This window comes from Gorilla gorilla, chromosome 20 (genome assembly GCF_029281585.2).
Source record: "Gorilla gorilla gorilla isolate KB3781 chromosome 20, NHGRI_mGorGor1-v2.1_pri, whole genome shotgun sequence".
Classification (NCBI taxonomy): Eukaryota; Metazoa; Chordata; class Mammalia; order Primates; family Hominidae; genus Gorilla; species Gorilla gorilla.
This window is the reverse complement of record NC_073244.2, coordinates 67,855,221-67,869,875: the sequence shown is the minus strand read 5'-3', so window position 1 is coordinate 67,869,875 and position 14,655 is coordinate 67,855,221. Positions and strand designations below refer to the sequence as shown.

Genomic DNA, 14,655 nt, shown 5'->3' with positions numbered 1-14,655 from the left:
GTGGTGAGCCGAGATCACACCATTGCACTCCAGCCTGGGTGACAAGGGCAAAACTCCACTTCAAAAAAAAAAAAAAAACAAATAATACAGAATACACCATTTCACGCTGGGTGGCCCTGGCTAACCCTCTCCCCATCTCCTGTTTATGTACCGTGCTGCGGCTGCACTGTTTGTTGTAGATGTTTAAAACACCAAACCTGCTCCTGCTTCTGCCTCTTTCCACTCATTTCCTCTGACAGAAATTCCCTTGTCCTAGAGATTCAGAGCTTGCCCTCTTCTCTCAAGTTTCTGCTAAAATTCTTCTACCTTATTTAAGTCAGAGCTTCTGACTCTTCTGTCCTCTAATCTTCAAACCCTCAAGGGCTTCCATTTCATTCAAAATAGAATACACAGGCCAAGTACGATGGCTCAGTGAGAGAGACTTCGCTCAGTGCCTGCCCCGTAAGGAAGTAGAATACATCCTTTTCTTTCTCTATGACCTACTCTGATTTACTTTCTATAAAGAACTGATCATCTACTAGGCACATGATACATTCAGCCCTGTCTTTACAATGCTAGAATTCCATCGTATTTCTTCCAGTTTTCTGCTGTATCCCAGGAACTTCATACAATGCCTGAAAATAACAATATTTGTTAGTTGAAAGATGGTTATTATTCAAAATCCTCATTGAAGAAGAGAATATTGAGTGACAAGTTGAAGAAAGTGAGACAGCAAACCATGCAGCTATCTGGGGAAAGATCACTTATTTTTATTTTACTTATTGTATTTATTTTTTTTTAGAGATGTGTCTTGCTCAGTTGTCCAGGCTGAAGTGCATTGGTATGATCATAGCTCACTGCAGCCTCGAACTCCCGAGTTCAAGTGATCCGCCCACCTCAGTCTCCCAAGTAGCTGGGACTATAGTCGTGCACCACCACTCCTGGATAATTTAAGGAAAAAAACTTTTTTAAAAAAATAGGATCCCACGGGGAAAATCACTAAGTAGAGATAAGGGTACTAGACACTAAAGCAAAAATATGCTTGTGGACTTGAGGAAGAGTGAGGAGATCAGGGAGGATGGTACAGAATGAGTAAGAATAGAAAGTTAGACCGGACACAGTGGCTCATGCCTGTAATCGCAGCACTTTGGGAGGCCGAGGCGGGTGGATCCCCTGAGGCCGGGAGTTCAAGACCAGCCTGGCCAACATGGTGAAACCTGGTGTCTACTAAAAATACAAAAATTAGCTGGGTGTGGTAACGCATGCCTGTAATCCCAGCTACTCGGGAGGCTGAGGCAGGAGAGTCGCTTAAAAACCCGGGAGGCAGAGGTTGCAGTGTGCCGAGATCGCACCATTGCACTCCAGCCTGGGCGACAGAACAAGACTCCATCTCAAAAAAAAAAAAAAATACAGAGATAGTTGAGAGCCAGAGCATGTGGGGCACCCAAGGCTATGCAGAAAAAACATCAGAAGTCCTTGTAAATGTGATGGTAAGTTGAGGGTCTTGATCAGATTTATAAATGTGATCGTACCCACATCCCATGGTCAGGTGGGATGCTTGATACCTGACTTACTGTTCTGAACCATCACCCTGGAAGCCACATGGAGATGAATGCAGAAGAGGAAGGAACTGCCTGCTTACAGCCCTTCGTGAATCTGTAACCTTGCCCAAATTTGAACTCTGAGGAGTGGCATAGGGAGAGAAAGGTTAGAAGCAAAGGGATCTATTTATTTCCAAGTAGACATCATCGCACTTGGTTAGGTCTCTCTTTTTGTTTTTAATTTAAAAGAGGGGATAGCTTAAATGGGGGAGCCTCTTTTCATTTCTGAATTCCTCTTACAGCTTGATGAAATGTGATTTGCGAGCCAGCGAATGCGAAGAAATCGCCTCTCTCCTCATCAGTGGCGGGAGTCTGAGAAAACTGACCTTATCCAGCAATCCGCTGAGGAGCGACGGGATGAACATACTGTGCGATGCCTTGCTTCATCCCAACTGCACTCTTATATCACTGGTGTAAGTTGGCTTAGACGAGCTCACCACGTAGAAGCTCAGACTGACTTGAATATCTAAGCACATGATCAAAGAGCAGTGGTGGGGAAAGGGACAGCAAAGCAAAGCAGCCGAAAGCACAGTCTTTGGAGTTCAGTAGGTCTGGGTTAATACTCTGGGTTGACAGCTGATTTGTGAAACGTTGGCAAAAATGTTTCTGGATTTTTTTTCAACTTGTATTTCTCAATCTGGACAGTGGAGTCATAACATGACCAAACATACATCTTTGGAGATAAGAGTTAAAAATGGTGGTCACCGCCGGACACGGTGGCTCACACCTGTAATTCCAGTACTTTGGGAGGCCGAGGCGGGCGGATCACAAGGTCAGGAGTTCAAGACCAGCCTGGCCAACACAGTGAAACCCTGTCTCTACTAAAAATACAAAAATTAGCCGGGCGTGGTGGCGGGTACCTGTAGTCCCAGCTGCTTGAGAGGCTGAGGCAAGAGACTTGCTTGAACCCGGGAGGCGGAGGTTGCAGTGAACCGAGATTGTGCCGCTGCACTCCAGCCTGGGTGACAGAGCGAGACTCTGTCTCAAAAAAAATAAAAAATAAAAAATGGTGGTCACAACATTCTAAACACAGCACCTAGGCCATAGCATCTGACTTTCTAAGAGCAGGGAACCTATATTGTTCTCACAGTGAACACGTGAACTGGGTGTCGTGTAGGATGAGATGTGACTGAGAACACAAAGACGAAAGCAAAGGAAAGGTTTGGTGCTAGATTGCCTTGAAATAGGATTTTTTCCCCTGAGTCTCCTCTCAAGAAGGTGGAAGACGGGCTCTCCCTGTATGTAACCTACTGTGGGTTACTCGTAGGTAAGCTCTGTCTGCTCTGGGAAAGTGGCTAGAAAGGCAGACTTCCAGAAGGTTGGGGCATGGCAAACACGATGAAAGATGGCAAGAAAGTGGCAAAAGTGAGGCATAAAGGTACAAAAATGAAGGGCGGAGATCTGTAAAACGTGGTCAGAAAACAAAACAGTAAGTAGCTCGGTGTATTTAAGGACACGATTCCCCGTTCACAATTCCAAATTCCGAAAAGACAAAAGAATGCAGTAGGGTCATCTTGTTTTTTTGTTTCGCCCTTTTTTGGCACCCCCTTTTTCTGGTCCCCTTTAGCCCCTTTTACCCCCTTTTTAGGACTTGCTAGATGCCAAAACATAATACAAACTGATATAATATTCTTTATATGCTTTATATTTTCTGTAAAAAATACTTGTTTGATTGCAGGGTAACACCAGAAACTCCTGTTCATATTATATAATATCGCATTATGTGTGTTTTTATTTATTTATTTTTTTGAGACGGAGTCTCACTGTGTTGCCCAGCCTGGAGTGCGGTGGCGTGATCTCAGCTCACTGCAACCTCCACCTCCTGGGTTCATGCCATTCTCCTGCCTCAGCCTCCCGAGTAGCTGGGACCACAGGCACCCGCCACCACGCCTGGCTAATTTTTTGTATTTTTAGTAGAGACGGGGTTTCACCGTGTCAGCCAGGATGGTCTCAATCTCCTGACCTCGTGATCCACCCGCTTCAGCCTCCCAAGGTGCTGGGATTACAGACGTGAGCCACTGTGTCCAGCCATGTCTTTAAAATCTCAAATTGTTCTAAGATCCATCTGGCCCCAGATAAATCCAGTAAGTAATTGTCAATATGAGCTAATTTTGTTGTAAAAGAAGGTCTCATGAAAAAAGGGACAGACCATTTGTTCAATAATCAGACTCCAAGTAGATATTTTTTTCATCTCATATCTACAAGTTTTTTGTTTCCTGCTAGATTTTTTCTTTTTTTCTTTTCCCACTGGTTCCAGGTATAATTTACATATCAGAAAATTCATCCACTTAAGGTACACATTCAATGTTTTTTATGCATATTTAGAGTTGTACAACACTACAATATAATTTTAGAACATTTTTATCACCTTAGATGGTTGGCATGGAGTTTTTTGTAGTTCATACCCGTATTTAAAATAATCCAGATATACTAAGCAAAAAATGTTTGTTTTGGTAACTTATTTTAAGTAGGCAAGGAATTTCTAAGCCTAAGAACGTGAAAGAAATCACAGTAGTCTGAGGAAAACACCTGTAAAAGGCCAAATTTATGGTCGTGACCAAATCTGACAGCTGGAAAATAGTATGCAAATGAGTTGATAGTGCTGGTTTCTACGAGGACAACAGGGAACTTCTCTAGCTCATTCTTAGTCTTAACTTTTGCTCGTACATATAATTTAAAATAAGCACGCATTAGTATACAAAGGAAAACCTAGCCCGTTTCATGTGTCAGACCCAAATTAAAATAACTACATATACGTTTTCCGATCATTTTAAAGCACAAAAATCATTCTAAGCTTGCAGCTGTGCAAAAGCAGGGAGGGGCCAGGTTTGGTCTGCTGCCAGCCTCTGGTCTAGTGTACCCTTTTCCCATACCAGAGCCAAGATTTAGTATTTCCAACCAATAAATTAGTTGTTTTCACCTTTTTTTTTTTTTTTTTTTTTTGGAGACAGTCCCCCAGGCTGGAGTGCAGTGGTGCAATCTCGGCTCACTTCAACCTCCACCTCTCCGGTTCAGGCAGTTCTCCTGCCTCAGCCTCCCAAGTAGTTGGGACTACAGGGGCACACCACCATGCCAGCTAATTTTTGTATTTTTAGCAGAGACGGGGTTTCACCATGTTGACCAGGCTAGTCTCGAAGTCCTGAACTCAGGTGATCCTCCTGTCTCCCCCTCCCAAGGTGCCAGGATTACAGGTGTGAACCACTGTGCCCGGCCTATTTCCAACTTTTTAACCCATTCCCTGTTTAGGAAAAAAGTGCAGCTCACTGCCAGTGCAGTATTCCCAGGGCAAATAGAAAACAGGTTAAAAAAAATAGAGATTCGGCCGGGTGTGGTGGCTCACGCCTATAATTCCGGCACTTTGGGAGGCCAAGGCAGGCGGATCACTTGAGCCCAGGAGTTCAAGACCAGCCTGGGCAACACAGTGAGACCCCCATCTCTATTTTAAAAAATTATTTAAAAATAAATAATGGAAAAAAAAATAGAGGCTGGAAATCCAGATTAGGATTGAGTAAACTTCCACATATTGGCAACGAGCTAAACCTGGACAGACAAAACGGGATACCACAAAATGGGCTAACAACAGGGCTTCTGGTATGCCGTCTGTCTTCACTTTTTCCCAGTTTAAAAAAATCTTCAACAGTTCCTGTATTCACTTATAAATAATAAAGTAACTTTCAAAGTGAGTTTTTAAACTGAAAATCTTAGGATTCAATTTAGCCAAATATACTTTATCAAACGATGGGAGAAACCAAGTTCCAGAAGTAACGTCTATAAGATTATTCCGTTAGTGGAAGTTGGAGTTAGATTTTTCTCATGCCCTGTTCTGCATCATCCATTCTATATTTCACCCTCTGCACTATTTGGGGTACTTCTAATCTCCTTTTCCAAATAAGAAAGTCATTGGTAGAGATTTGGGGCAATGGCAGTAGAAGGCATTGAGGCGCCCGTGGGCGTGGGGTGGGTGGGCTCAGGTGCTCCCCTCTCTGGTGCTCACACTGTTACTGACTCACTCTTCTCTGTGTGCAGGTTAGTCTTCTGCTGTCTCACTGAAAATTGCTGCAGCGCCCTTGGAAGAGTGCTTCTGTTCAGCCCAACTCTAAGACAGCTAGACCTGTGTGTGAATCGCTTAAAAAATTACGGAGTGTTGCATGTGACATTTCCCTTGCTGTTTCCAACCTGTCAGTTAGAGGAGCTTCAGTAAGTCTCCCACAGTTGTCCTGGATGACTGTGTTTCTACTGCATAAGGGCTTGGGTGGTGGGGTTGGTGGCAGGGATAAGATTCCAGTGATGGCATCATGGGTGATAGGGGTACGGGAGCATGGGCTCCCCAGAATAGGCAACATGAAAGCACGGTAAGATTCATTGGCAAAACCTTTTAGCTCAGAAGGAGCAGAGTTCACAAAATCCCTCAGATCCTTATCACATGGAGAAGGGTGCCTGGGCCGGACCCCTCCCCCTGCCCCCGGGTGGACATAGCATGGGAAAATGCCACAGGAGAAGGGACCCAAAGATCCTGCCCTGGCCTGGCTTACAATTTCTGAGGCAGTGAATATCTTTTGGGGTTGGCGATCATAGGGGCATCTTTCTGTTGGGAAATAGCTTTATTGGAAAAGGGATGCATTGGAGGAGGTGGCCATATCCAAGCCACTGGTACCAGCCAAAGACATCTAATTTAGGCATGATGCAATGGCCTCTGATTGAACTTCCAGGAAAAAATATGTAACAAACCACTACAGCTTTCTGAGTGTTCCTCATCAATGATGCTGAATAATCAAACTTCTCGTATTTTCTCAGAAGTAGTGAGTCTCCCACTTGCCTGAAAAAAAAATTGTTTAAAAAATTCCTTGGAGTTGTTTAATTTGAACTCTCTTGAAAATGTTCTATTTCGAATGCCTTTTTTTGGGCTCAGAAATACAAGAAACTGATAACCTAAAAGCATCTCCTGTTCATAAAATAGCAACACTATGGCTTGTGAGCTCATGAACTGAATTGCTTACTGGACTGTATAAGAATATGCTCAGCAGTATGGTATCTTATCTTTATTTCTGTCTTGTGGTTATAAGTTAAATCCATGTTACCATTGTAATTTGGTACAAATGGGCAGGTAAAATAGGAAATTGCAGGGATATCTTCTCTTTCTAGAATCTTGCTTCCTTTGACAAGGCAGTTTAGGGAAAGCTGCCTTGGGGAAAATAATATAACTCACCCTCCCTTTTTTTCATGGCCCTTAGTTTGTACTTAGTAGGTTGAGACAAATTCACTCATACTGTAGAATAGGGGTTAGAAACCTTTTTCTATAACAGGCTAGACAGTAAATACTCTGGGCTTTGTGGGCCATAATGTCCCTGTCATAACTATTTTTAACTCTCCCATAGCTCAAGAGAGGCCATGAAAAATGTCAAATGGGTGTGGCTATGTTCCAATAAAACTTTATAAATAAAAAACAAAGTTGTCTAGATTTGGCTCTCAGACCATAGTTTGAACCTTGCTGTAGACTCCAAACACATTCTTTTGTCATCCTTCAAGAATTGTCTTAAGTATAACTGTCCATTTTGTCTATCACCTACCCAAAGCTGGATAGGGACCTCCTCTATGAGCTCCCATATGGCACGTGAAACCCCACATTATTGATCACCCTTTATTTTCCTCTAAGTTTGAAAGCATGGATGTGGTTGGCACATCATTAATGCTCTATATATTTTACCGACAGGGTTTTGCTATATTGCCCGGGCCAGTCTCAGACTGCTGGGCTCAAGTGATCCTTCTGTCTCAGCCTCCTGAGTAGCTAGGACTACAGGCATGCACCACCCAAATTTTATAACTACTAAATGGAAAATAGGATCTTCTGGAATCTGCTTTAATATCTGATTATTCAGTATTTAATATACATTCTATAACAAAGAATATATGTTAAGTGTCAGGCACTCCTCTAGGTGGCTGGGATACATCAGTGAACAGAATAAATATCCATGTATTAATGGATCTTGTATTGGCACTGGGAGGAGATAGGAAATAAAACATAAGAAACTTATGTATTGTGAGACCAGAGGTCAGCAAACTGTATCACCCAGGGGCCAAATCTGGCCCTCTGCCTGGTTTTATAAAGATCTTACTGGAACACAGCCATTCATCTACATGTGTTTCATGCATGCATTTGTGCTGCAGTGGCAAAATTGAGTAGTTGTGACAGAGGCACCATGGCCAGTGAAGCCTAAACTATTATCTGGCCCCTTATAGAAAAAGGCTGTCAACTCCTGTATCAGACAGTAAAAACTGCTATGGAAACTTTTTTAATTCAATACTAAGGGAACGTAATCAGGAGTGCTGAGGGTAGGGTACGGCCATCTCTAAGCAAGGTCAATGTCACCTCATTGACAAGGGGACATTTGAGCAAAGACTTGGAGAAGGTTGTGGATGGAGTCATACAGATCACTAGAGTGGCGCTTGCAAGCAGAATGAATAGTCGGTGCAGAGCTGTTAACAGAGAAACAGCCAACTGTGCTCGAGAATCAACAAGAAGGCCAACGTGGTGAGGCAATGAAGTAGGATTGTAGGAGTAGATAATGGGGGAGACGTGAATGGAAAAACAAGGTGGCAGGTCACATGGGAGAACACGGACAATCGTGAGTACTTTGCTTGCTTTGAGAAAGGACCATTTGGTAAAATTCTCCTTATAGAAAGAATGTATTTAGCCCTTCTCGATGTTGGATTTTGACATGAGTACTGAAAGGCAGAAACGTGAATGTCAGAGGAGGTTGCCTAACATAATTCTTCAGAATCCAAGCTCAGTATTGTGATGGTGTAGGTTGAATGTATGTGGCTTCCCGGGACAAAAATGCTTAAAACATTCTGGCCTCAGTTTCCTTGTTTGTAAAACCAGGATAAGAGCCCTGTGATCATTGTGAGTTTAATGTGCATTAGGAGTTTTGAACAATGCCTGGTATGTTGTAAGTGACCTGTAGGTGTTAACACTGCTCTTGTTTCTGTAAGCAGTCCCTTATTCATGAATGTCACAAGACGGGTCCAAGAATGCTTAACACTCTGTGAAATAAATCTTTGGAGACAGGTGGTCATGACTCTAGCTCATGTTTCTGTTTTGCAGTCTGTCTGGCTGTTTCTTTAGCAGCGATATCTGTCAATATATTGCCATAGTTATTGCTACTAATGAAAAACTGAGGAGCCTGGAGATTGGGAGCAACAAAATAGAAGATGCAGGAATGCAGCTGCTATGTGGTGGTTTGAGACATCCCAACTGCATGTTGGTGAATATTGGGTAGGTGCCTGGTGGAGAAGGATCCCTGCCTTTAGCTAGCAACAGCTGAAGAAAAGCACAAGAGGAAGTGGATTGGGAAATACAATACCTCCGACATAATAGTCTAGTGTTTGAAATGGGACTCTTATTGCTCAGTCAGTTCTTTTGCCCAAAACTTGGAGGGATCTAGTAGATGTCCAGTTCTCACCCATCTCATCTGCCATTTTTCCTCAAGGATTTGGCCCCACCTTACCTGTGCATCTTCATTGCAGGCTAGAAGAGTGCATGTTAACCAGTGCCTGCTGTCGATCTCTTGCCTCTGTTCTTACCACCAACAAAACACTAGAAAGACTCAACTTGCTTCAAAATCACTTGGGCAATGAAGGAGTTGCAAAACTTCTTGAGAGCTTGATCAGCCCAGATTGTGTACTTAAGGTAGTTGGGTAAGTTGCCTATTTTCCTTGGTGATGGGGAAAATTCTTTTTTTTTTTTTTTTTTGAGAGACAGAGTCTCACTCTGTTGCCCAGGCTGGAGTGCAGTGGCGTGATCTTGGCTCATTGCAACATCAGCCTCCCAGCTTCAAGTGATTCTCCTGCCTCAGCCTCCTGAGTAGCTGGGACTACAGGCACCCACCACCACACCCAGCTAATTTTTTCTATTTTTAGTAGAGACAGGGTTTCACCATGTTGGCCATGGTGGTCTCAATCTCCTGACCTCATGATCCGTCCACCTTGGCCTCCTGAAGTGCTGGGATTATAGGCGTGAGCCACCGCGCCTGGCCGTGATGGGGAAAATTCTGTGTTGAGATGGTCTAGGACCTATAAGATGATGATGAGAAACCCTCTTGCCAGTTTCCAATACAAAAAAAAAAAAAAGTCTTTCCTCTTGGGAGATTGAAAATGTATGCCTAGTTCTTAAAGCAGAGGATGTACTCAATGGTGAGTAAAAGATGACAGTTGATATTATACTTGACGTAGACCAAAAAGGGTTCTATGAATATTTTCTATTTTCTTTCCTCCATTTGGATGTACCCCTCATTACCAGAGAATAAAAATAGGCACTTCTCAGTCTATTTCATGTTTCCAAATCCATTAGATTCCTCTCATAAAGCAAAAGTTCTCTTCCTTTCTGTGTTAGCTAACTGTTGCCAAGTATGTTACCACCAACTTGGATTAAATGACACATTATCTTACAGTCTATGTGAGTGTCAGGACTCCAATCCCAGCTTAGTTGGTCGTCCTTGAGATCTCTCATGAGGCTGCAGCCAAGATGTCATCCAGGGCTAGGGTCAAATCTGAAGGTATGTCTGGGAAAGGAAAACTCAGCCTGCTTCTAAGATCGTGTGGTTGTTGGCAGAATTCAGTTCCTGTAGTGCTGTTGGGCTAAGTAAGGGTCTTAGTACCTTGAGAGCTGTTGGCTGGAAGAGGCCCTCAGTTATTGGCAAGAAACACTGAAAAGACTCGCTCTCCAACTCTCAAACAGCAACTGTTTGTCAGGTTTTTCAAGGCAGTAGAGTTTGTTAGCAAGGCAGAAGTAGCAGTTCTATGTAGGCTCACCAAAGAAGTGACATCTCACCATATTTGCCTATTGGATAGAAGCAAATTTGGCCAGGTGCTGTGGTTCATGCCTGTAATTCCAGCACTTTGGAAGGCTAAGGCGGGTGGATCACTTGAGGTCGGAAGTTTGAAACCAGCCTGGCCAACATGGTGAAAACCCATTTCTACTAAAAATACAAAAGTTAGCCCGGCGTAGTGATGCATACCTGTAATCCCAGCTACTCGGGAGGCTGAGGCACGAGAATCACTTGAACCTGGGAGGTGGAGTTTGCAGTGAGCCCAGATCGCACCATTGCACTCCAGCCTGGGTGACAGAGCAAGACTCCATCTCAAAGGAAGCAAATCACAGGCCTTGCCTACGCTAGAGGCAAAGATGATACAAGGGTGTGATTGATACAAGGTGAGGATTGTTAGAAGCCATTTAGAAGCTGCCTATCAGCTTCCATTCACACTGTAACGTGTGTAGAAAGCTCTGGCAATATCTAGCATTCCGTTTCTACCTGCCTTATTTAAAGGAAAATCATATTCAGGTTACTGAGCGTTCAATTAGAGACTAAGTATAAGCATCCTGATGACCCATTAATAAAATACAGGAGGGGCAACTCATTTCCCACTCATGTCCAATTTTTCTCAAATGGAAAATGGGGATAATTATCTCAGAACTCTTAAAGATGAAATGAGATCACAGACTCTATGCTGGAGACCCTACTATGAGTTGTTTTCCCTTGTCATCTCTAAATGATAATTTTTTCGTAAATATGGATATTGAGTCAAACTTTCAGATGCATAGAAAAACCCATAAACATTACAAATTTTCCAAATTGCTTATTCTCTTTATTTTCCCCCCCCAGGGCTCTTCTCACCTTCAGATGTATAATGTATTTATTCTATTATCTAATTCCTTCCACTAGAACATGAGCTCCATGATGCCAGGGATATTTTTCCTTCAGTATTATAGGTGCTCAAAAAAAACTAAACTGCAGAAATGACCATATTTCAGGTTATAAAGGTATTTGTGCCTACATGCTAATTGGGACACTCACATGCAAAGAGGGCACAAAATAAGTGGCTGAATCCTCCTCTTTGATTTGGAGAAAGAAACGTGAGCATGGGCTGCGGTGTAAGTGTGCCTCTGTTCTCTAGCTATGTACATTTTTTTTTTTTTTAGTTAGGGTCTTGCTCTGTGACTCAGGCTGGAGAGCAGTGGTATGATCATGGCTCACTGCAGCCTTGACCTCCCAGGTGCAAGTAATCCACCTCAGCCTCCCAAATAGCTGGGACCACAGGCACACACCACCACACCTGGCTAAGTTTTTGTATCTTTGGTAGAGATGGGGTTTTGGCATGTTGCCCAGGCTGGTCTCAAACTCCTGAGCTCAAGTAATCTGCCTGCCTCAGCCTCCCAAAGTGCTGGGATTAGACGTGGGTCACTGCGTCCAGCCTGTAAACATATTTTAGTTGGAAATTTTGACCCTCAGTATTGGAACCTATAAAGTCTTGAATGGCATTACCCATTGTGAGGATGTAATGTGAGATGCATGTAAAGCACTGAGCACGTAGTGGCGTTGGTTACTACTAATATTACTTCAAACAGTTCTCCCAATGGAAATCTTGTCTTACATTCTAATATTTAATGGAGAAATCGCTATCTCACGGTTTTCAGTCTGGAACAGATTTTTGTTTCCTCAGAGATGGCTTGAGATACTCCCAAGAATACCCAAAGGATGCCATATGGGGAATTAGTCATTGATGCAACAAAGCTGAGACCTCACATGTAGCATTAACGGCGTTCTCTCTCTGTTTTCCTTCAGGCTTCCATTAACTGGCCTGAACACACAAACCCAGCAGTTGCTGATGACTGTAAAGGAAAGAAAACCCAGTTTGATCTTTCTGTCTGAAACCTGGTCTTTAAAGGAAGGCAGAGAAATTGGTGTGACACCTGCTTCTCAGCCAGGTTCAATAATACCTAATTCTAATTTGGATTACATGTTTTTCAAATTTCCCAGAATGTCTGCAGCCATGAGAACGTCAAATACAGCATCTAGGCAACCCCTTTGATCATGTTCTATGTAAACAGTATTTATTATAAATTACTACCGTGACTGGGATGCAAGAGAATTAGGACTATAATTTTCCTATTTGATGTGTGTGTGTGTGTGTGTGTGTGTGTGTGTGTGTGTGTGTGTATGTGTGTGACCTTGATCCAGTCAACCACTTCAAATTCCTACACTGTCTCAAGAGTATTAAAAGGATTATATGAAGTAATAAAGGATAAAATGCATTGGAAAAAGCTGTGAAGCATGATTGTTTCATCAGTGGGCATGGTGGAGTAACACTAAAGAAACTATGATCCTTTCATGGCTTGTTTCTTGTTTTTGTTTTTCTGGGTTTTGTTTTTGTTTGTTTTTTTTGTTTTTGTTTTTGTTTTGGTCTAGGGAGAGTTGTTAGAAGGTATCCCTAGGAATCCTTCGAAATGAAATCCTCATCTCACCTTCCCTCCTGACTTTGTATTCCTGCTGCACCATGTTCTTCCCGGATCTACCTAACACCGTAACTGGCATTCATTTCCGTATCTCCCCTGCTCTTAGCCAGCTCCGCTCACAAACTTGTGTGTGTTCCATGGGATGAAGGGTGACTTCTCTAAGCTGTGGAGAAATATCAGATATGTGTGGCCTCAGAAAAAGCGTCTCCTTTTCACCTTCTTTCAGAAGAGGGAGTTGAACTGGGCATCCTCTGATAATGTTTCCAACCCTGACACTGTATTTACAATGCCCCATTACTAAGCATCTGGTTGCTGTACCTAATAGGCCTCCATAGGTGAGGGGATACCTACTCAAGGTGGGTAGGTTTTAGTGTCTTTACGTGCTGAAAAAAAAAATTTTTTTTTTTTTTTTTTGAGATGGAGTCTCGCTGTGCTGCCCAGGCTGGAGTGCAGTGGTGTGATCTCAGCTCACTGCAGCCTTCTGCCTCCAGGGTTCAAGTGATTCTCCTGCCTCAGCCTCCTGAGTAGCTGGGACTACAGGTGCCCACCACCACGCCCAGCTAATTTTTGTATTTTTAGTGGAAATGGGGTTTCACCATGTTGGCCAGGGTGGTCTGGATCGCCTGACCTCAAGTGATCCTTGGCTCAGTTTCTAAGGAGAACTGTCCTAATTTCTCCCTTTGACAGTGTTTCTAGGACACAGGGGTATACAGTAAACCTGAGCTTTCTGGTCCCACATTGAGCCAGGAGCTCAAGCCAAGCACCTGGCTTAATATGCCACTGTCTTGGTCCAGCCGGGGCATGGATGGTGTGGCTCAGAGCCAGGCAGGGGTAAACCTATTTTGCCCAATGCTATTGCTCACCCTCAGCTCTGAGCTCTTCTCCTGTTTGAGATCTTTATGTTCTGCCTTTTGCTCTAAATGTACAGAAGCACTCACTGGGGTGGTCTTGGCAACAAGCTCTGTAGAGGGATGTGTCAGTCACCATAAGCTGGGGCACCTGAGTCCCTAGTTAGAGACAGGCTCCTGGACCTGATCTCCCCACAGAGATGTCACGATCATGTCATCTGTAGTATCTCTCAGTGACATTGCCTCAGTGAGTCTGGGGCTTCTCTGATGAGAATATTTGATTCCCAATGCAAAACCTCCTCAGCCACTTCTGATAAATGCAACTTCTGGACATGATGTGAAGATTCTGATGATTAGCAGAATAACTGGCTAAAAGTGTTTTCTATGTTCCTTTTCAAAACTCTGATTTCAGAATCAAGTCATAATCAGCTGTGGAAAGAAATCTTGAAGGTGAATTAAAGGATCTTACTGTAGTTTCAACTGGGCGTGTTCTTTGATTTTTCTGACATGTTTCTAAAATAAGATAATTTTTTTTTTGAGACTGGATCTCACTCTGTCGCCCAGGCTGGCATGCAGTGGCATGATTACAACTCACTGCAGCCTCGACTTCCTGAGCTCAAGTGATTCTCCCACCTCAACCTCCCCAGTAGCTGAGACCACAGATGCATGCAACCATACCCCCCTAATTTTTTGTACTTTTAGTAGAGAAGGGGTCTCACCATATTGCCCAGGCTGGTCTTGAGTGATCCGTCCAACTCAGCCTCTGAAAGTGCTGGGATTACAGGTGTGAGCCACTGCACCCGGCCAGGCTATCACAATTTAAGGAAACCTCTTGTTTTCCCATGACTGAAAATTCTGAAGTCATTGAAGCCATCTTCCCACCTCAATATTGCATATCTTCAATGTCCACATACTCCATGGCATATTGTAATTTGTC

General features: G+C 43.3%; 1 protein-coding gene across 3 annotated transcripts in view; it reads left to right on the top strand.

The window, feature by feature from the left end:
- NLRP11 (NLR family pyrin domain containing 11) overlaps positions 1 to 13,322 on the top strand; it is a 41,052-nt gene extending 27,730 nt beyond the window's left edge. For 2 of the 3 annotated variants that reach the window (XM_055370642.2, XM_031004310.3), the window contains 5 exons: positions 1,823 to 1,993; positions 5,607 to 5,777; positions 8,683 to 8,853; positions 9,105 to 9,275; positions 12,200 to 13,322. In XM_055370642.2, the coding sequence (XP_055226617.1) occupies positions 1,823 to 1,993; positions 5,607 to 5,777; positions 8,683 to 8,853; positions 9,105 to 9,275; positions 12,200 to 12,446 (931 nt within the window). In that variant the 3' untranslated portion in view covers positions 12,447 to 13,322. The remainder of the gene's footprint in view (positions 1 to 1,822; positions 1,994 to 5,606; positions 5,778 to 8,682; positions 8,854 to 9,104; positions 9,276 to 12,199) is intronic. The other variant, XM_055370643.1, reaches the window with a different exon arrangement.
- The last annotated feature ends 1,333 nt before the right edge of the window (positions 13,323 to 14,655 follow it).